Source organism: Gasterosteus aculeatus, chromosome 13 (genome assembly GCF_964276395.1).
Source record: "Gasterosteus aculeatus chromosome 13, fGasAcu3.hap1.1, whole genome shotgun sequence".
NCBI lineage: Eukaryota > Metazoa > Chordata > Actinopteri > Perciformes > Gasterosteidae > Gasterosteus > Gasterosteus aculeatus.
In genome coordinates, this window is record NC_135701.1 from 6,706,454 (window position 1) to 6,728,545 (window position 22,092).

Genomic DNA, 22,092 nt, shown 5'->3' on the forward strand with positions numbered 1-22,092 from the left:
TATAGATGTATAGATAGTTAACCACAAAGATATGTTCACAGCTATTTTGAGGAATTCCCATAACATTTTATGTTAATGTAAAAAGTCTAATAGTTTTGGTATATATATATATAAATAAAAAAATATATTTTTGATATATATGTATTTCGATATATTAATTTGTTTATATATCAAATACATTGGGCAAAACGTTCAGGGTTCATATACAACTCGTATATATATATACAATCTATATAAACAGGTGGATGTAACCCTGTTGTGACATGATTGATTTGACTGTATACGTACATGCACGTCAGATGACGTAACAGCTGCATCAGCGAATCACGAACCGATAGCGGGGAAGCGCGAGGACGTCGCTCTGCAAGCGGCTGAAGCAACGGCCGGATCCGTCTGCACGTTGGCTGCTAACTCACTGCCAGCAGTGGGTATTAAACGGTGAGATGAAGACAGTAGTCGTAGGAGTCGGTGGGTAAGTAAGTCCTGAGGCCCCAGCATGGTAACAACCCCCCTCCCCCTCCTCCCGCATGCCCGCATGCCCCCCCGCATGCCCCCCCCGCATGTGCTGCCGTGTTGACGCGCCCTGCGTTGTTCTGCTCGGCTCATTTCGCCTGTAAATAGCCTGTAGGACCCCAGACGCTGTTTTGCAGGCGTCAGTTCTTCACACCACAATTATAAGATATAAAGTGGGAAAGTGCGCTGTTATTCAAGGAGTTCTACCTTAACCACAACCTAGTGGAGCAGCACGGACTGCACCAGATCAATACAGCACGTGACAGATAAGACTTTGCAGAGGAATACGTTGCATGTGTCTAATGTGCAACTGAGGAGTTTTTGATTATTCTGACATTGATTTACTTTACAGACGTGCAGACAAGAGTTAAGGCATTGAAGCGTTTGTTTGTAAATGCAAAAATTCAGTATAAGTGGCTCATGTAAAACCTGCAATTACATAAAGCAAACTGTGAAGAACTTTTAATGCACCTATGAGTGTGGTTTGGTTGAACCTCTGGCCACACACAACAGTGATGTCACAGTGTGGTCAGATACGTGTTTTGAATGTGACATTTTAGAGAAATTAGAATATAAACTTGGCCTTTGACAAAGAGTGGCCCAGATATTCTTCTTCTATTTCTGTTATCCAAGAAAGATCAAATTAGACACATTATTTCTGATAAGGGTCTCTTAATATATGTGACTTGAATATGTACCAGGCAAGACATTTTACAGATAAAAACAAAAATGTCTGTACTGCAATTTCCCTTTTTTTATTGGCTGGCACACATGCCACGTGTCATACCTGCAAGAAGCTGATATCTACTGATGTTCTTTTCTTTCAGTACGACCAATGGGGGGAAATCAACTCTTTCCAAGAGTTTGCACCTGCAGATACCCAACAGCTGTCTCATTGCACAGGATTCATATTTTAAGGTTGACTTTTTTTTCTAATCATATCATACTTTTTGCACTGACAGTTCCGACACCTAAACGTGAGCATAAGTGATCACAATGGATGTTCTTTCCTTCAGGAAGAGTGTGTGGTTCCAGTTGACAGCAACGGGTTCAAGCAATATGACAGTAAGGACACTTTTAATTGTTTGTTGGGGACATTTTGGGTGACGCTCTAATCCGTTTAATCAGTCATCATATGAAAATGCTTGATAGATTTATGCATGAATGGGGAATGCACAGGAGTCGCTACAGCTGAGAACACTGCACACGCGTTTTCGGTATTTTTTTCCGGTGTTTTGGGAGACCTGTGAAGAAAATATGATTTTGAGACAATATTTAGACCATCATGTTGGCAAATACAGTGAAAGTATGGAAAATATACAAACTCATAACTGAATAAATTAAACAACATGCTATACTAATGAGAGAAAATTAGCTAATGTTTATTTTACTTGTAAATATCTATTGTAAAATATTGTTAAATAGTAAAAAATATTAGTTACAGTTTCCCATTCAAATTATGAAACAAACAAGAAAACCCTCAAATTCGAGAAGCTGGAACCAGACAATGGTTGGTATTTTGATAATTAATGACTTTAATAATGCAACGGATCTTGTAATGCCTTGTCTTGAAATCCTTCTCATTGCATTTTGCTGAAGAGCTGGATGCTCTCCACATGGACGCGATGATGGACGAGGTCAACTCGTGGAGAAGAGATCCTGAGGCATGTCTGAGGCGGCGAGGCCTGAACCCAGCGCACGCGACCCCATCGGCGGACGAGGCGGTCCATGTGCTGATAGTCGAGGGCTTCCTCATTTTCAACCACCGGTACACAACGCTTTAAAACAGTGTTTATGATTTACTGGCCCTTTATCACCGCGTTACCAGGAAACAACTCTACAACTTCTCTCTTCAAAATCAGAATAATAAGATAGTAGGTCATTGTGCTGTAACTCACTAATGTTTTTGTGTGCTTTACCTTTCCAGCCCTCTGAATGAGATATTTTGCAAAAGATACTTCATGGAAATACCTTACGATGTCTGCAAGAGGAGACGAAGGTGTCAGAATTCAACATCAATACACTTGTCTTTTCTTTTTGAATGAATTTGGTTTCAGTTTTATTTCCACGAGTTCTGTTCGAGCTGCAGTTTCCAAAAATGCGGAGAGAGAACGTTTTTGTCAATGTGTTTGCCTCTTTTGCAGTTCGAGGGTTTACACACCTCCCGATCCTCCGGGGTACTTTGATGGACACGTGTGGCCAATGTACCTGAAAAACCGGCAGGAGATGGAGAGCATGGAGTCTGACATTTGTGAGTGTCCAGTTGGATATGCCACGTGAAAAGCATGTGATGCTGGTGATGAAATAAATAGAATTGTGAGAGCAGTCACGGTATTTACGTGGTTGAGACCTCGAAAACAATGTTACATTTTGAAACTTCTTTCACTACTTATTAGGAGGAAATGACAGATTTATCTGTTTTTCATTAGTGTTTCTGGATGGACTGAAGCCAAAAGAAGAACTTCTGGCTCATGTGTATAGAGATGTTTGTCAGGAAATAGAAAGGCTGAGGGGTAAGTTGCAAACTATATTAAACAATACGTTGAATCAAATCAAACCTACTTGTTGTGGCTTCAGTAGTATTTAAGTATTAGTACTATTTTAGTTAGGTTTCAAACTGTTTAACACACACTGTTTAAAAAGAAAAAACAACTTATTTTATTCTGTTTGCAGAGAAACACTGAGGTGGTCCAGATTTAATTTAATTTGAAGAGTGACCGCTGCTCCCATGTGTGATGTGAGGGAAGGTGTCCATTTCTATCCGATAGATAATAACTTTTTAAAAACGGTGTGTAAGGATTTAATGATGCTGCAGCGACTGAAGTTGTTGGTGCTGGAGAAGGGACACAGACTACAAGTCGTTTATGTAATAGACAGTATTTTAAAATTAGAATCCACTCTGAGAAACCAAAATGTGTTTTTCATAAGTTGTTGATGAGTACAGTCGACGAATGTGATATCTTACAATTTTTCATATCTTTGCATTGTTTTTATAGTAATGTATAAAGGATTTTTTTTCTTTTTTTTTATCAGACATATAGATACTGTGTACATAATAAATACACTTGTGATGTATTGCCAGTCAACCAAATATTGTTCTCTTGCATGTGTCATTTTTATTTTGTCTATAGACTACAACTGTAGTACCAGGGGGAGACTCTTGTCTCCCCCTGGTGCTTCTTTCTAGGAGACTGGAGGCAGAGTAGTGACTATTGTCTACTGCACAAGCACTCAATCTCCACCTGAATACAACACTCCATTCAACTCATCACTAGGAAAGCATTAGGAAAAACCCATCACACCAGAATATTTACGTCACTGATTCAAATAAAATGTGTGCGTAATGGACCCGCCCAAGATGAGGACAGGATCCTGGCCTGCCGGGTCTCCAGTGAGGTGTTGAAAATGTCTGTACACACCTGACGCATTGTGCTGATCCCCCCCCGCCCCCCCCCCTGTGGAGGGAGAGGCCGAGTCTGGGCCGGCTGCTGTCCGGGGGTCCTTAGATATGAATATCCCATCGTCCTTCTCCAGAATAGAAAGATGTGGGGGGCACGGGCCCGTTTTGTGCTGTGAGGGCTGTGGATGGGTTCAGGACTGCTCCTTTGTCTTTCAAAGCGGCAGCAGAAGTCATTCAGCTCGTTGGCCAGGCGGAGGTCGTTCATGGAGTGAGCAGCTTGTAGCTGGTGGTCTGTCTGAGGCCTCTCAGGACTGGAGCCTCTGTGAAAACACACGCTTGGCGTCTCTGACCGCCTCGCCGAAGAACCTGTGTTTTACACAAGTCCCTGTCCCCACTTCTAAACGTCTGATCCTCGAGCAGCCGCAGGTGTCTGAGATCTGCTGTGAACCAGAGTTTGTCATTGTTGTAACTCACCCTGGTGCATGATGGGACACGGCTGTCTTCCCAGAAACTGATGTATGTCGCCTAGGCCCCTGCCTCATCTAGACTACTGGTAGCAGTCTTGATAATATTGCAGTCTGTACAGTGCAGACCCACCTGTAGATCCTCCCTACAACAGGCTTACAGCGTTTCTGCCTGTATGCAGGAATCCAATGCATCAGCGCGTGGTCAGTGTCCCGTGCAGCGTGAGGGATGGCGTCCAGTGGTCCAGTGTGTTCTCCTCTGGTGGAGCGTTTAACTAATTGACTGTTTGGAGAGTCCATGGCTGAGGTTTCCTTTGTTCCTTTTATTAAAGTCTCCAAGGACAATAACCAAGGAGTAAATAGGAAATAAATAGGAATTGATTTAAAAAATGGCCTCTCCTTAATTTATTAAAAATAGTCATAAACCCCTTGAGGATTGTTACATGTCTTTGTCCGCCTCACGCTGCACCTCATTTAGAATCCTATGAATAGAAATCCTGCTTCCATGCTCTGGCTGAAACCTGTTTGACAACAGTATGAAGCTCAGTCTGCCGTTTGAACCGAGAGCTGCTTTCTCCAAAGCTCTCGTGCAACTTCCTTTAACTTTTGTACAATCGTTCTGCGACCACTGAAGTTGACATTGTTTCCCGCTACATTAAATGATAAAGTTCTCAAAAAGTCCGTGCTGTCAGCTGCAAATCTATGTGAACCACAGAAGCCAACTCGCGTGACGCAAGTGTGCAGTTGAAGAGTTGTCACATGTAAATCTGGATATTCCTGACTTCCCTGTACTGACTATATCCTCTTCTAACTCGACATATATAATCGTCTCCGGCAGGTTCTCTCATAAGTCAAAGCTCTCTTAACGACCTCACACCTTTTTCTTGCTGCTCGGTTTGACCCTGGATATTGAGGCAAGATAATGTCTAACACGGCATCGTCAACATACGTCTGCTTGTTCTTCGCCTGCTGCTTGTGTTACAGCGAGGCTCTGCCGGCTAAACTCAACCCCGAGGCTGTGAGCGACCGACCTGTGATCGGTGAGTGAGGTTTGTGGGGTAAAAACAACACAACTGTTTCTTTGCAGCTGTGTCACTGCAGAGGTCTTTGTCCCACAGGTATCCTGACCCAGATAGTTTCAGACGAGGAAATGAAACCGTTCGGGAGGACCTACATACCTTCCTCCTATGTGAAATTCATCGAGTCCGGGGGAAGCAGAGTGATGGCGATCCGGTGGGTTGAGTTCTAAAGACAGACCACATTATACCAAATAGCTTTTTTGGACCGTTTTGATTACATTAGTCAATTTAAGCAGCAAGAAAATGGCATTTATCGAAACAATTAACACCATATATTGCATAATTGCGTTTGTCTTCTACAGATTGACTCTTAAAACCACTGAATATGAAAAAATCTTCAGTAATATCAATGGGTGAGCTACTTCATTTGAGTTGTGGAAGTGAAATAAAATGACATCTCTCAAAATAAGACACTAATTTCTACGCTAACTGTGTGCTGTCTCTTTAGCTTGCTTCTCATCGGGGGAGCAGCTGACTTAGAGACATCAGACTTTGCCAGGGTGGCAAAGATTTTTTACAGACTCGCTCTGATGGTTTGTTCAGCAGATCCTTATTTCCATTGTTTCATTGTGAAGTTTAACACAACCGACAGTACGTGGAGCTCCTACATTAAAACTCAGTTTTACTATCCATTATCCATCAGGCATTTTACTCTGAAAGGAAGCTTTGCACTGCAGTCCGATATATTTGATTGTTTGTTTTTTACATGGTAATTATGCTTTAATACAAATTTGAATGCAGGGTTTCTTTCCCCTAAAAATGTAGTTTTGTTTTTGCAACAGCGACCATGTGTTGTTGTTTGTTTCAGACACAAACACATTGACTCTGTACGTGTGTCTAGGCCAATGATGCCGGGGACTATTTCCCCATCTGGGGTACGTGCATGGGCATGCAGCTGCTGACTGTGCTGGTGGCCGGAGAAGACCTGCTGGAAAGAACCTCAGCTGAGAACATAGCGATGCCCCTCGACCTGACCCCAGGTCAGCGCTAACTGCTTTATCATTGTTTAAGGGAATGTCTTCCTTCATCCACAGCACATTTAGTAAATGTGTTATAAATTGGAAAAAGTCTAAGTCTAAATGGCGGAAAAGTCTAAACAAAGTGAACTATTTCATTTCCAATTGTCTAATTGTACTGAATCGTACCACTTGGTGTCAGTAGAAGCGAGTTAGAAATCAAAGTATGTTCAGTATTTTTGTGTTATATTAATCTGTTTGATGAAACCATATCACTTCTACGTTAGGTTGTTTTTCTAACAAGTATTTCTCTTTGCAGAGGCCAGTTCTAGTAGGATGTTTGAGGGTTTCCCCGACAATCTTATGAAGGCTTTGACTTACGAACCACTCACTGGCAATTTTCATAACTATGGAGTGGCAGTCAAGGTACAGTAAAGTGTCCCTGAACCGTATGATTCACTTCCTGTTCTTTTAGTCAGCTGCTACTGTGCTGGGAAATAAAATTAGAGGCATTATGTCTATATGTGTCTATAGTATAAAAACCCAATACAAGAACACATTTTTATCAGTTAGGTGGCCTTACAATAATGACAAGGCTAAAACAGGAATAGTGCTGTGAGGTTAATAAGAACAAACGTCCTTTCAGACCTTCCAGGAAAATGAGAAGCTGCAGAGTTTCTTCTCCCTGCTGTCTACAAACGTGGCTGAGAACGGAGTCCGCTTTGTTTCAACCATAGAAGGTTAATTTTTTTTGTATATCAAACTATTACCTTTTTATTTATTTAAATTAGTATACCATAATAACTAACAAATATATTGTTTTGTTTCTCCCTTCATGCCAGGTAAAACACATCCCTTCTATGGAGTGCAGTGGCACCCGGAGGTGAATCGTTTTCAGTGGAACATCAGGCTGAACTTTCCTCACTCGGCTCACGCTGTTCACTTATCGTCTCTTCTGGCCGAGTTTTTTGTCAATGAAGGTAAGATGATAAATAACAATTTCTTTTGATTCGATTAGTTATGCAATCTGGTTTTGGGTTGTAATGAAATAACCATAATATTTTCCAAATTAAGTTTCTGGAAATCTCACAAACTATATGACTCCAATAATAAGTGACGCGGTTAGCAGTTGAGTTTATATCAACCAACAATAGTATAGAGTAAGTGCTGATGTATAAAAAATACATAAAACAATTTTTATTTTCTACAGTAGGTGCTGACTAATATATTGATTGGTGCATATCTCAATAAACCTAAAACAACATACTATTTGGGTTGTAGGTGCACACGTCGACACCGCATCTGAAAGTTAAATGCATCAATCTTGTGCACTTTGAGAGCAAAATCTAGATCTCCAGAGAACTTTGTGCTCTGGTAAACATGTCAATCATACACACATTGGTTGTATAAATTGGTTGAACACAAAGCAAAAAGGTCATAGTCATAAATCAGGGAAGGCGAGATCGACTTGAGCACACGGACTTCATACAGTTAATTTAAAAAAAGAAAAATTAGAGAAGACAACTTGATTCTCCCTATAAAGGAAGCGTCACCCAGCAGGTTTGCAACCTGTTACGCCAATTTCACAATTTGACAAAGTATCCTCCATGAAAATAAGATAAAAGAGAAAGAGACAACTAATTTAAGCCTCCCTGAACAGTAGCCATTAAGCCACTGCATCTGAAACTCATGTGATCCTGAAACAGGTTGGTTATGTGACTGTGGTAAAGCTTGTAAATGACCTAATGCAATGGATTTGTGTACGATGGCACTGTCTTATAGCACTTTGTACTTTGGCTTTCTTGAAGAATTTGTACTGTCTTGATTCTTGTTGTTGTGAGTCTGTACCCTCTTTGTTGAATGCTCTGAGTTTGCTCTTCTGAGTTTGTATCCCTATGGTTGAATGCACTTATTGTAAGTCGCTCTGGATAAAAGCGTCAGCTAAATGACATGTAATGTAATGATTGTGAGTCACTTTGTCACTCGCTGGCTCTCGGTGTGAATGCAGTGCTCCAGATAACCCTTCCTGGAATGGAAATCACAGTCTGATCTTCGGACTGTTGCCTAATTCACTGTAAAGGACCGAAATACACACGTACATTAAGCTTACCATGTGAAACAACAACCAGTGTTTAAACCGGGGCATTTATTTGTGGTGTTTTCCTGCACATATGCATAATCAAAACAAATATTTCCCGCAGCAACTACTGAAACTGCTCTGACCTACAGGCCTCTTTTTTAACCGACGGGCCCTTCATCAGTGGAGCCTTTTGGCCTAATGGGGACTACTTGTCCTTTTGTCCCTCTCTGAATGAAACTCAGCTGTGGTTGTCTCTGCTGCTGCCCCTGCTGTCTCCTCTGCTACAACGAAACGAAGAGCAATAAAATACCACCCGTACTCCACCCGTTTATCTCTTTGCAAACGCCTGTGAGGAACCAGACAGGCCACTCACTAGCAATAGATAAGGGCAGTGGAGAAACAATGCTGTGTCAGCAAGTATTGGGTGGGGTGGAGTGAGAGATGCTTTGCTGAAGCTACGGGCAATCACAACTTTAGGGAGATTTTATGTCAACATAAGTGTAAATGTTTTTGGTTAATTGAAAAAAATGTGTCTGCACAAACTAGACTCTGGGGCTCCACCAGAGGCAATTAATGGGAAAGACTTCTAATACAAATACCTGGTGGTGTAGCCAATGAATCCACATTAAGCAAAAAAAAACATAGTGATGTGATTACTGTATCAATCAACTCAATGTTTTAAATCTGTTTGTTTCCAATTGTCCCATTGAGACAATTTGCCGATATTATTATATTCTAATCACATGCATCTCTCTTTGTTCAGGAAGGAGAAGTTTACATCACTTTGACAATCCCGAGGAAGAGGCCTCGTCACTGATTTATAACAACACGCCCGTCTACGCTGGAAACTTCACAGCATATGAACAGCTCTATTTCTTCTGAAAGCCTCCAGCAGCTCGGCCCATTTCACTCTGCATGTGCCACAAAGCACTTTGCATACAGTCATGGGGGGTTTTAGTCTGCTGTTGTTGTTCTTATTTGTATAAATACACTTTTTTTTGTCATTTTGGAGATTGACTTCTTTGTATTAGAACATCTGGATGGGTCTTAGTAAGTTGGTAAGTTAGTGAAGTAAAAAGCTATTTCAACTAATAACTGCTTTTTATTTGTTGTCTTTTTTAATTTACTTCCACAAACAAGCATATTTTATTATGTAATGCTTTATATGTGGTTTTATTTACCACACTTAACTCACTTGAATGATTTCAGTAATAAAATGGGTTAAATTGATCACCTTTTGGGTAAGAGACAAACTGCACCCACAAGCAAGAACAATTACTATCTGAAACGATGCACAATTCCCAGTATAAAGTCATTTCTGGTCAGTTTCCACAGAAAGCCTAATGTGGCTAAATGTATTATTTAATGTCGAGACCATATTAAAGCGTGAGCAATTAGTTTGACGTTTTAAAGTCGAACACACAATAAGCATTCATATATTCTTTCTAATTCACATTTATTCCAATTAAAACGATACGATTGACAGCAACAAAAAGTAATTTGCTCCTCTGGACTGGTGTATTAGACATATAATCAAGCAACAGCTCAAGGAAAAAACAAAAACTGTGCCAATTTGTTGTTGAACTAGCAGCTAGCAGCTTAACGTTAACTCACCCAACTATTTCGGACCAGTTCCATTGCTGCTGTGAGAAACCATCCCTTATTGTTGCTAGTTTCCTAATGAAATAAAAGTTAAAGTAAAGTAAAAGTAGGTTTCTTTCGATTCGTGCTGTACAATGCTGTAAAGCAGGACTGGTCTGCGGGATCACGTTTTGTGGTCACATTTACTTTTAAAATTAAAATAAAAGGTTCAATATTTACAGGAGGGATATTCAGTTACTTATTTACCTCAGAGCCTTATACGTTTATACTACCCACACACCTTATTTCAGGCACCTAACATTAAATAACTTTTCATAGAAAGTTGTTTATTTGAGTCTTTCAAGTCTCGTCACGGCATTAGCATCTCAAACGCGTGATGGAACCGGAGACACGATGGCAGAAACCACGCAGCCGGTCCAACTGGGCCGCCACGAAGCAGCCTGGTGATTGGTCGCCGCGCACGTCAGTACGCGTCCGCGGGGGCGGGATCAGGCAAATCCAGCGAGTGATGTAGTTTCTCACACAGAGGCCGCCGGTCAGTGTTATGCCGTCTGTTAACAAAACACAGGAGAAAGAAGACTATCGACAAACACGCCTTTTATCCACCTTTTTATTGGCGTATTGTTTTTACAGGTCGCATTGTCTCGTTCGGGCCACTTCTTTGCTCTCATCCATCTGCTCGGGCGGCTGCGGCTTGATTCCCTCCGGTGCATCAATGTCCCCATTTGATTGGTGTAACGGTGAGCAGTCCTTTATTGTTACGGGCCTCTGAGATCATGTGCAACCCAGCAATCTCTCATCACAGTCTCCTAATCGCTGGAGTGTTTTTTCTTCACTCCTGTTAAAACAGTGACATGGAATATCCCTAGTTACATATCTGTATACAGTAAAAGTTTTTGTGTGTGTGAATCTTAATGTCTTACTTCCATTAGAGGACGACACAGCTGACCCTCAGCTCAAGATGATTAGTAGAGTACTTTTTATGTGTGCAGTTGCTTTCATCTGTGTTTTGAGATATTTTATCAGGTTTTGCAGTTTCAGGCCTTTGTGTTCGTTTGTTTCTCCAGCCTACCTCCTCAAACACCAAACAATGTGTGTTAATTCTTCCCTCCCTCTAATTTTAGGGTGCTACTGTGGTCGGGGACCTTTCCAGCCGTGTTCCGCGCTGTCATTGCCGGACATCCTTGAAACCTACATCTTCTTCTTTGTGATAATCCTGCTTTTCATCGCCCTGGGTTTCTGCTGCTATGCCCCTTTCAGGTGAGGGGCAGACACAGGCATATGTATACATTGGAAACCAGACCGGTGTGAAAGGCAAAACAATAATTTTCACAACAAGCAACTTGATACAGAATGGTTTAAGACAGGACTGAGACATTTATTGAATACTTGCAAGTGGGAGCTCTTCTGAGCTCTCCATCCCCCGACTTGGAAGGATAGAGTCTTAGATAACATGCATACTGAGCAGGGAGGATGGATCACTGGTCAGTGCTGTTATTCATGATTGTAGGGGAGGTGAGAAACAACCCTTTATTTACACCTAGACAATACAACTTCACAGGAAACTATCCTGATACTGCCTCACAAACCACCCTGAACATTTGTTGTCCCAGAACACCACGTGTCTCTATGCAAGAGATAACACACTGTAAAATTTACAAGGTTTCTCCAACAGTCACTTAATTGGATTCTTCTGCTTTGATAGTAAAATCTTTTAAATACCAAAATAACTAAAACTTGTATTAAGGAGAGTTTAAGGGAAAATGTGTATCACCGTGAGTTACTTATTGAATTGAAACAAGGCAGCTGTGGGGAGGAAGAGGAATTGTGCAGATTCTGTAAATTACACACATTCTTTACAGCAAATATGGTCTTACTGGTAATAAATAGCTGAGTTTCGGTGCAGCACATCTTATCCCAAAAGGGGCGTTGCAAAGAGAAGTGTAACCACGGCCTAATTGTACCAACCCCCGAAAACAAACCAGTTTCACGGCAATCCATCCAATAATTGTGGAAATGTTTAAGTCTATATCTAAGAAGAAAGAGGAAGGGGGAAAAGGGGGAACATGGTAACCTCTCCCCCTGTCGACTGTAAACTCCCTGATGAGCTGAATGGGCGTTTGTGACGGGATGTGAGGCAACAGGAAGCAGTTCGCCACAATGCGTGAGGACAGCAGCGAGAAAAACTGCTGAGAGACTCAGAATAAACGCGATTACAACAAACTCGACTATATTTAAACTTGCACTCAGGTGTGAACAATGCAAACTTAATATGTCAATATACTGTAACTGTAATTGCAGTTAGACAGCATAGTGTTGAATTAACCCATTTGTTTCAATCATTCAATTTTTTTTTTACAAATTACAAATTCCTTTGTTTCAACTCTCAGGCAAACCCAAAGGAAATCCTTTGCAAAACAAAAAACAGGCCCATTTCTGCCCCATTAACATGCTGAAGGGAGTCCTGGGCAGGAGTGTGATTGTGAATTTATTTATTGATCTGGTGATTCACCAGATGAATACTGAGGGATGAATGTCATTCTCTGTAGGGGGAGCACTATTTTGCAGTCAGACAGGCCAATCTCTCATGCCAATTTTAACATTATGGGGACTTAAACACCTGTCTCCATTCGTCTGTGTGAGATTTTTAATCAATTATTAATGATGATCATCATAATAATAATGCTTTCTAGAGTAAAATTACAATTAATGTCTGACTTCATCTTTTTTAGGTTCCTGAGTCCTTCTTCCAACAATTTAAATCAGACCATTAATGTGTTTTTCTTTTCATCCACAGTAAACTACACCAAAACGATAATAAGTGGCCTGTATACAAAGAGGTAAAGCTTGACGTTCATACCGAAGCACCATTTAGGACGCGACAATAATGAATCTCTCTGAAACATGTTTTCTTTTGTTACTTCAGGTGGTTTATAATGGAGATCCAGAAAAGATGAATATTCTTGGGGTAAGGATGTGATTTCCATGTACTAATTCACTGATTTCCGCAAAAAGTTGTATAATATGAAAGAATAAGGAAGAAAATGATGCATGATAATTTCATCCCTGTCCTCACTCTGTCCCGTGTGTCGCTCACGCAGCAGACGTGTGCCGTGTGTCTGGAGGACTTCAAAGTGAAAGACGAGATGGCAGTGTGTCCATGCCAACATGGTTTCCACAAGAAGTAAGTACAGGACCGAACAGCAGAGTCTCTGCTTTACTCTTCTTGCCACTTTGCACCTGCATGGTCAAATGAAAATGTCCGTGTTTGATCTGATACACACACAGTTTTAGTTGAATCATTCATGACTGAATCGCAGCATTACAGGAAGGAGTGGTTGAACTGGAGTGGTTCAATAGCATATCCCAGCATGCACCGGGAAGATCAGTGATTAAACCTGGCAGGGGAAGCATTCAGTCTCAGACTGTGATTTTGCTAACAGTCAACTCGAACATCACCATTTTTTACATCAAGGCGAGACTAAATATGAAAAAGGCATAATATTGAGCTCATTGTATTTGACTGTGTACATCAACAACTAAAAAACTGATATGATGTATGGATCACAGAGATCGTGTCAAACTCTGAATGGTTGAACGGAAAAACTCTCAGATGCCCTGAGTCAGATGGTAGAGTTGGAGAAAAGGAGAGGGACAGACACAGATGATCTAATAGAGTAGGTCGTTTGGAATCTTTGGAGGACAGTTACACTCTAGCATCCCCGTGAGGCTGGACACTGGTGGTGCTGATGGAGTAAAGACAGCAGGTGGTTGATTTAAACTCTCAGTTGAATCTCCCTAGACGTTAACAAATTGCAGAGGGAAAAAAAAACAACATTTATTATATTGTATATTTACACACATCGAACACTGATTATTTTACAGGCCAATAGATCTGTTAGATCCTAAGAATGGAGTATTTTATATTGTTATATTGATACTAGGGGTGTAACAATTCATTTTAACGACGATTCAATTCGCGATTCATGGTTGCCGATTCGATTCATGGATGATCTGGGTTAATTTAGAACGATTCGATTCGATTCAGTGACTTGAAATCGATTCAGTAACTTTACTGGACAGTGCAGGCAAAGTTTCTGAGATCCCTGTTGTTTCTTGTAAGGAAATCAGGTTTAAATTAATTATGGATATTATAAACAAGCAAACAACAATTAATGGCAAATGTATTAACCTTTCATTTGAATCAAGTGCCATTTTCAATGTAAACATTACACAATAATTACACAATGTTTGGATCAATTCACAGAACCCTGGATTTTCTACCACATTGTAGGGTCGCACGTCTTTACAGATAAACTTGGCAATTGTTACTGTGATGTTGAGTTTGGTGCTGGCGAGGCCTGAGGCGTCTGCAGAGCTGGAGTTACCTTCTGCTGCTGCAGCGGTGACGCTGCTAGAGGCGCCTGACTGTCGCCGTGGTTTAATCCCACGGCGCCTCAGTAGATGGCCGGAAAGATTCGTCGTGTTTCTGTGTTTTTTTTATTTGGCTTCTACAAACAGCGACCGACTTATTTAGAACTGTTTTGTTGTTGTTCCGAGTTTTGCGCGGCTGCCGCTGCGTACTGATGACGTCACAGACAGACAGACTGAATCGAGTAACCTTTAACGTGTCTAAAGTACTAAAAAACAAACAAACACACATCCATACCGTTTTTGTACCCCAATGTGCAATGTGCCGATACAATCGATTATGTACCATTTCAATCGATTTGTAATCAATATATGTCGTCCGGAATGCCGATTTGCGGAGCACAGATCGATTCAGTTGGATCGGAGGAATATAAATCGATTAATCGATTCAGTGAATGAATCATTACACCCCTAATTGATACTGTCACTTAAGTAAAAATATCACCTCCTGTTTGTGATCCTTTGCTCAGGTGTCTGGTAAAGTGGCTGCAGGTACGATGCTGCTGCCCCATGTGCAACAAACCTGTAGTTACACCCCCTGAGGTGATGTGGGCTGGCCTTGAAATGCAATATGAAATATAGTTTCTGAAACACTGCCGGCCCGGGTGGGACGCCCCGTCCTGGCCAAACCAGCTTATGAAAGGTAACGACCAACTGGAAGAGAGACACTGTTTTTGTTGGGGCAATGTGGATACAACCCGGAGAAAGAATCTGAAGTATGCTGTTGCCCAGCAACCATCTCTGGGATGGCAAAAGGACACCTTGTGGCGTCTGAGAGATTATTTCAGTACACCACACATCCCGCTCTGTAACATCGTTGCCTCGTTGACACCAGTGAAGAAGGGTTTTGTCCACCAGGGCTGAATTCTTTGAAGACACAAGTATAAATTGAAGTCACACTGGTTTACAAAATGATGGAAAACATGAATTCAGGCATCATGGGTGAGAATTAGATTGATCATATTACTTAAAAGGAGCACCTACAGCTGTTGTCTTTGTGTAGCAAACTAATCTGTACTTAACTTAATAAATACTGAACAACACATTCTTTGCTTGTATGTGCAACTGATATCGACACGCCCTGCCTTTCACTGTAACACCGTGGTTCTGTGTTGATATAAATTCCACCTTGGATTCACCCATTGTTTCTCTATAATAGGAAGACTTTTGAAGGCAGCTTTGCAGGTTTCATCTTTCCAGGTGTGAATTATTTGATAAAAGTCTGAAGTATCAGAGATGCTGTTTCATCTGAAGACAAGCGAGGCAGCAGTTCAGTTCCTCAGTTGTGAATTAACCACAGAATCTCACTTACATACTGTTCTGTGGCATCATTGCTGAAATTCAGTCTTTACATTCATCCCGTTGTAGTTCTTTTTTTAAATCATTTATAGCGTATTATAAAGCCAAACACTGCCTACAGCACAAAACTCAAACAACATTGTCCAGACACAGACAGCACGTGAGTGCTCTCAAATGTATATGCCAAGAAAATAGATTTGTTCACTCTGATTCTGGTCACATCCCACATTTTTTAATTGAAACCAATGTAAATAACTCAAAACAATAAATACGGTTGTGTTTTAAGCTTCTCTTGTTTATTTCTTGTCATGTGTCTGGCACCATCATCAGGTTAAATATTGCATTAAAATATATTATAATAATACATATACCTGACAACGGTAGACGAACGGGCTCAGTTCCAGTGGCGACTTTGGCCAGTAATCTGCCATCCAAGGTGGTTTGCTTCCATTAGTAGGTGGTTTGCTGGCGTTCCTCCTCTAGCTGACACCGTCCGAGTTGCATAGGTTCGGGTAGTCTTGCGAGCGGGTAAGCGCATTGTTGGCTGCTCCTTCCCAACGTGTTCGGACTGTGGGGCGAGCCGAAAGAAATGCCCCGCTGTCGCTCTCTTCCTCTCCCGACCCCGGTTATCCACTCGAATGGCCAGCGCAATCAGATCCTCTAGGCAGTTACATTCAGGGTATGAGATCAACTCATCCTTTATTGTGTCACTTAGTCCATGAGCGTACACTGCTCGTAGCGCATCCTCGTCCCAGCCGCTCTCCAACGCTAGGGTGCGAAACTCAATGGTGTAGTCAGCTACGCTGCGTGTTCCCTGACATAATGATAGAATGATAATAATATAATGTCATGATGATGCCCAATCACATATGCAATCCTCGACTTGTCTGTGCAGTACGTTCGGGGCTGTTGATGAAAAACCAAAACCGCATTGCATCAAAAAGGAGCGACACTGTCCTAAATTCCCATCATACCTCTCGGGGGTTGGGACCTTGGGTTCACGATAGGGCCCCGAAACGGACTCTTTAGACGCTGCGGGTGTGGGCACAGCTGTGATAGGGGTGGCTGGGTTACTCAGTTGATTTTGTACTGGTGACATGCTGACCGAGAGGCTTTGCCGGCTGTCCATGGTGTCCACTAGCGCGGTACTGTGCTGGCCCAACAAGGCTCCCTGGGCTGAAACCGCGTTGCGAACGGCGTCCGGATCTGCTGGGTCCATGATGGGCAGATCGTACTGTCAGGGTTCGGGAAGGAACCCAAAAGCAGACCGGGACTCAGAATGGTGGTTTATTCAATAATAAAGTGAGGAGTGAGGAGGCCAGCTGGTCGGGACCGGAGCGTGGTGGCAAGTCGGAGTCAGAATCATGTAAACTGCAGACAGCCAGGTCAGAAAAGCGTTTAGGCACTATCCACACACAAAATATCCACACACAAACTATCCACACACAAAAGTGACTTAACGACCCGGCGGGGACTCGGCGTCAGGTCCTCCTCTTTATCCAGCCGTTAATTGTAATGAGGAGCAGGTGTGAGCCCCGGGCACTGAGACTCCTCCCACCAGCAGGACTCACGAGGAGGGGTTCGTGACACCACCTTGTGCCTCAGTATTCCTGCACATCAGAAACATTTAGTATTTTATTCCTTCACCCCAGCTGAGGAATTGGCCATTGTTTTAAACCAATGAAGGCCTGTGACGGAAGGGATTCAAGGTGGGACAGCTACTGACTCCACCTGCAGAAACTGCCCTCTTCATACATGGTACATTTTCCAGTCCGCATCTGTCCGAGAACAGTCAGAATACTGATGTAATACCGATGAATGACTCGTCCCGCCCATTTTACCAGGCATGCATCGGAGCAGGCTCGTCTCTTCCAGATATCCCAGAGTGCATTTCACCTCAGCAACAGGGAGTATTGCACAAAAGTAGAATAAAGAAATCCAAGATAACTAAAAAAGCGGCGGTTGACTCAGTGTGCAAATGGTGTAGAAATTACTTACGAGATGCCTGCTCGCATATTTTATCCAAACTGATATTAGCAGTTAAGAAGACGGCTCATTTGTCACAGGGGGGATTGGAGCCACTTCTTCCGTGTTCTTTTTACACAAGTGTCTTTCGGGTGTTGCTGTAGTCAGTCTGCTGTGGCGGGCCCCTGTTCGGCCTACCAGCCTCCAGTTCATCCATCGGCGAGCTGTCGCATGGGAGTAGCAGATGTCGGTGAAGCATTTACAGACATGTGCGATGAAGTGCTCTGCCTCCTCTTGCATCCTGGGCCAATAAAACCTCTCCCGAATTAGGTCTAATGCCCTGTCCACACCTGGATGTCCCATTTCTCTGTGCAGCTCTGTAAAAATAGTCCCAAAAAAAGTCTCACAATACTCTCGAGGGAGGACCTGCTGATGCCGATTTCCTGATCGTCTGCAAAGCACACCCTCTGCACACCCTCTCCACCCACGCCCCCCCCCCCCCCCCCCGCTGCAGCCACCTGCCGCATCCTTCACCCGCTGCATGTTTTACAGTAACCTTCAATGAATGAATACATGTGGATCAAGACAAATCCAATCCAAGGCTTAAGCTTGACCTGCTTAAGAAACACACAATTTACACCGGGAGAAAAAGTACTTCCTTCGTCTAGCTCAAAACTACCCGCCAAGTGGCAAGGGCCCTTTGTGGTCACACGGCGGGTAGGGGACGTCGACTACAAGGTGGTGCAATCTGACAGGGGTGGAGCTACACAGATCTACCACCTCAACCTCCTCAAATTATGGAGGGATGCGGAATCTGTTTTCCTGGTGTCCCATGCCAAGAAAATAGATTTGTTCACTCGGATTCTGGTCAGATCCCACATTTTGTAATTGAAACCAAAAACTTAACTCAAAAGAATAATAAATACGGTTGTGTTTTCAGCTTCTCTTGTTTATTTCTTGTCATGTGTCTGGCGCATGTAAAATGTATTATAATGATACGTATACCTGACAACAGTAGACGAACAGGCTCAGTTCTAGTGGTGACAGGTTACCTGAACACAAGAGGGAAATTGTTCGAAGAGAATTGGCTGCTATGCTGGAGATGGGGGTAATAGAGGAGCCCAACGGTGCCCGGTGCAGCCCCATCGTTCTGGTCGCCAAGAAGGACGGCTCTATAAGGTCCTGTGTGGGCTGTCGCAGGGTGAATGCTGTGTCACGGTTTGATGCATATACCCGTACTCCTGGACCGATTGGGCGCCGTGCGTTTTTTTTATGACACTGGATTTGTTTTGGGATTTCGTGGTGCAGAGGCCAGTTCTAGTATGTTGGAGGGTTTTCCTGACAATCTTATGAAGGCTTTGACTTCCAACTACTCACTGGAAATTTTCATCACTATGGAGTGGCAGTTAAGGTACAGTAAAGTGTCCCTGAACCGTATGATTCACTTCCTGTTCTTTTAGTCAGCTGCTACTGTGCTGGGAAATAAAATGAGAGACATTAGGTCGGCAAGTATGGTATTTACATACAGCGCAGAGATAAATGTATAGATGAACACCCAGTAGGTTTGATATTCATCAGGCATTACAATACTCAATCTTTTCTCCTTGACCTGTGGAATAATGGTCTGAAGTCTTAAACTGATGTTTTTTTTAATGAACACACCGTAAGAACTAAAAGGAAAAATAAACTAGTGCTAAACTAATAAGACGTAACCCTTTCTTTGCTTTAATATTTGTTTCCCGTTGTTTTTCCGTCCATTTAATGTCTTTTAACATATTTTTGTTCTTTTCCCGCTTCTAACCACACAAGTTTTATTAAACTTATAATTATTATACCATAATAACTAACAAATATATTGTTTTGTTTCTCCCTTCATGCCAGGTAAAACACATCCCTTCTATGGAGTGCAGTGGCACCCGGAGGTGAATCGTTTTCAGTGGAACATCAGGCTGAACTTTCCTCACTCGGCTCACGCTGTTCACTTATCGTCTCTTCTGGCTGAGTTTTTTGTCAACGAAGGTAAGATGATAAATAACAATGAGTTTTGATTGCATTAGTTATTCAATCTGGTTTTGGGTTGTAATGAAATATCCATAATATTTTCCAAATTAAGTTTCTGGAAATCTCACAAACTATATGGACTCGGTTAGCAGTTGAGTTTATATCAAGCAACAAAAGTACTGTTGGTGGATATCTCAGTGGACCTAAAACAACATACTATTGGGGTTATGGGCGCATTCGACACAACATTTGAAAATGAAATCTTATGCACTTTGAGAGCAAAATCTAGTTCTCCAGAGATCTTTGTGCTCTGGTAAACACGTCAATAATACACACATTGGTTGTGTAAATAGGTTGAAGACAAAGCAAAAAAGTCATAATCACAAATCAGGGAAGGCGAGATCGACTTGAGCACACAGGCTTCATACAGTTAATTAAAAAAATTAGAGAATACAACTTGATCCTCCCGATAAAGGAAGCGTCATCCAGTTTGCAACGTGTTACGCCAACTTCAATCTGGACTAACAATACAGGCACTTCCTTCTCCTTAATAGTGACTCCCTCAAAAACATTAATGACAAAGTATCCTCCTTAAAAATAGGATAAAGGAGAAAGAGACAACTAATTTAAGCCTCCCTGAACAGCAGCCATTAAGCCACTGCATCTGAAACTCATGTGATCATGAAACATGTTCCTGATGTGACTGTGGTAAAGCTTGTAAATGACCTAATGCAATGGATTTGTGTACATTGGCACTGTCTTATAGCACTTTGTACTTTGGCTTTTTTTATTTTTATTTGTACTGTCTTGATTGTTGTTGTTGTTGTGGGTCTGTACCCTCTTTGTTGAATGCACTGATTGTGAGTCACGTTGTCGCTCTGCCGCTGGCTCTCGGTGTGAATACAGTGCTCCAGATAACCCTTGCTGGAATGGAAATCCACAATCTTCAGTCTAATCTTCAGACTTTTGCCTAATTCGCTGTAAAGGGCCGAACTACACGCAGACGTTAAGCTTACCATGTGAAACAACAACATTCATTCACGAGGCATTCATTTGTGGTGTTTTCCTGCACATATGCATAATCAAAATAAATATTTCCCGCAGCAACTACTGAAACTGCTCTGACCTACAGGCCTCTTTAACCGACGGCCCCTTCATCAGTGGAGCCTTTTGCCCCAATGGGGACTACTTGTCCTTTTGTCCCTCTCTGAATGAAACTCAGCTGTGGTTGTCTCTGCTGCTGCCCCTGCTGTCTCCTCTGCTACAACAAAACGAAGAGCAATAAAATTCCACCCGTACTCCAGCCGTTTATCTCTTTGCAAACGCCTGTGAGGAACCAGACAGGCCACTCACTAGCAATAGATAAGGGCAGTGGAGAAACAATGCTGTGTCAGCAGGTATTGGGTGGGGTGGAGTGAGAGATGCTTTGCTGAAGCTACGGGCAATCACAACTTTAGGGAGATTTTATTTCCACATAAGTGTAAATGTTTTTGGTTAATTGAAAAAAATGTGGCTGCACAAACTAGACTCTGGGGCTCCACCAGAGGCAATTAATGGGAAAGACTTCAAATACCTGGTGGTGTAGCCAATGAATCCACATTAAGCAAAAAAAAACATAGTGGTGTGATTACTGTATCAATCAACTCAATGTTTTAAATCCGTTTGTTTCCAATTGTCCCATTGAGACAATTTGCCGATATTATTATATTCTAATCACATGCATCTCTCTTTGTTCAGGAAGGAGAAGTTTACATCACTTTGACAATCCCGAGGAAGAGGCCTCGTCACTGATTTATAACAACACGCCCGTCTACGCTGGAAACTTCACAGCATATGAACAGCTCTATTTCTTCTGAAAGCCTCCAGCAGCTCGGCCCATTTCACTCTGCATGTGCCACAAAGCACTTTGCATACAGTCATGGGGGGTTTTACTCAAATCTTATTTGTACAAATAAACTTTTTTTGTCATTTTGGAGATTGACTTCTTTGTATTAGAACATCTGGATGGGTCTTTAGGGTAAATTAGTGAAGTAAAAAGCTATTTCAACAAAGTCATTTCTGGTCAGTTTCCACAGGAAGCCTAATGTGGCTAAATGTATTCTTTAATGTTGTGACCACAATAAAGCTTCAGTAATTAGTTTTACATTTTAAAGCCGAACATACAATAAGAGCAATAGGAGAATATGGAGCATTTTCGTTTTTGCACTTGGAACCAAGCATACATTCATGTATTCTTTCTAATTCACATTTATTCCAATTAAAACTATACCATTGACAGCAACAAAAGGTAATTTGCTCCTCT

General features: G+C 42.0%; 3 protein-coding genes across 6 annotated transcripts; all 3 read left to right on the plus strand.

Moving 5' to 3' along the window:
* Positions 1-288: 288 nt before the first annotated feature.
* nmrk1 (nicotinamide riboside kinase 1) lies at positions 289-3,604 on the plus strand. Its single transcript, XM_040195814.2, has 8 exons — positions 289-472; positions 1,341-1,431; positions 1,530-1,578; positions 2,113-2,281; positions 2,441-2,512; positions 2,658-2,764; positions 2,943-3,026; positions 3,187-3,604. The coding sequence occupies exons 1-8, from the start codon at positions 444-446 to the stop codon at positions 3,195-3,197; spliced, it is 612 nt and encodes a 203-aa protein (XP_040051748.1). The 5' UTR covers positions 289-443; the 3' UTR covers positions 3,198-3,604.
* Positions 3,605-5,002: 1,398 nt separating this feature from the next.
* LOC120830861 (gamma-glutamyl hydrolase) lies at positions 5,003-9,587 on the plus strand. Its single transcript, XM_040195808.2, has 9 exons — positions 5,003-5,417; positions 5,496-5,610; positions 5,759-5,809; positions 5,905-5,989; positions 6,298-6,436; positions 6,732-6,838; positions 7,059-7,152; positions 7,255-7,392; positions 9,256-9,587. The coding sequence occupies exons 1-9, from the start codon at positions 5,300-5,302 to the stop codon at positions 9,372-9,374; spliced, it is 966 nt and encodes a 321-aa protein (XP_040051742.1). The 5' UTR covers positions 5,003-5,299; the 3' UTR covers positions 9,375-9,587.
* A 958-nt stretch (positions 9,588-10,545) lies between these two features.
* On the plus strand, positions 10,546-19,810 carry LOC120830864 (RING finger protein 122). Of its 4 annotated transcripts, none has more exons than XM_040195818.2 (6): positions 10,546-10,834; positions 11,219-11,354; positions 12,892-12,934; positions 13,021-13,062; positions 13,196-13,278; positions 14,996-16,114. In XM_040195818.2, exons 1-6 carry the CDS (start codon positions 10,639-10,641, stop codon positions 15,105-15,107), a joined length of 612 nt encoding a protein of 203 aa, XP_040051752.2. In that variant the 5' UTR covers positions 10,546-10,638; the 3' UTR covers positions 15,108-16,114. The 4 variants fall into 4 exon arrangements, with proteins under 4 accessions (XP_040051752.2, XP_040051753.2, XP_077943295.1 ...); XM_040195819.2 differs by having other exon boundaries at positions 13,199-13,278; XM_078087169.1 differs by lacking the exon at positions 14,996-16,114 and adding an exon at positions 19,671-19,810 and having other exon boundaries at positions 10,571-10,834.
* The last annotated feature ends 2,282 nt before the right edge of the window (positions 19,811-22,092 follow it).

What these genes read in the sequence shown, in the direction of transcription:
- nmrk1 (XM_040195814.2), top strand. Translation starts at nt 444, where the DNA reads ATGAAGACAGTAGTCGTAGGAGTCGGTGG. An exon ending in CACAGGATTCATATTTTAAG is followed by an intron (nt 1,432 to 1,529) that starts GTTGACTTTTTT and finishes TCTTTCCTTCAG; the next exon opens with GAAGAGTGTGTGGTTCCAGT. An exon ending in TTCCTCATTTTCAACCACCG is followed by an intron (nt 2,282 to 2,440) that starts GTACACAACGCT and finishes TTACCTTTCCAG; the next exon opens with CCCTCTGAATGAGATATTTT.
- LOC120830861 (XM_040195808.2), top strand. Translation starts at nt 5,300, where the DNA reads ATGTCTAACACGGCATCGTCAACATACGTCTGCTTGTTCTTCGCCTGC. An exon ending in GAGCGACCGACCTGTGATCG is followed by an intron (nt 5,418 to 5,495) that starts GTGAGTGAGGTT and finishes TTTGTCCCACAG; the next exon opens with GTATCCTGACCCAGATAGTT. An exon ending in ATCTTCAGTAATATCAATGG is followed by an intron (nt 5,810 to 5,904) that starts GTGAGCTACTTC and finishes CTGTCTCTTTAG; the next exon opens with CTTGCTTCTCATCGGGGGAG.
- LOC120830864 (XM_040195818.2), top strand. Translation starts at nt 10,639, where the DNA reads ATGCCGTCTGTTAACAAAACACAGGAGAAAGAAGACTATCGACAAACA. An exon ending in TGCTGCTATGCCCCTTTCAG is followed by an intron (nt 11,355 to 12,891) that starts GTGAGGGGCAGA and finishes TTTCATCCACAG; the next exon opens with TAAACTACACCAAAACGATA. An exon ending in AAAAGATGAATATTCTTGGG is followed by an intron (nt 13,063 to 13,195) that starts GTAAGGATGTGA and finishes TCGCTCACGCAG; the next exon opens with CAGACGTGTGCCGTGTGTCT.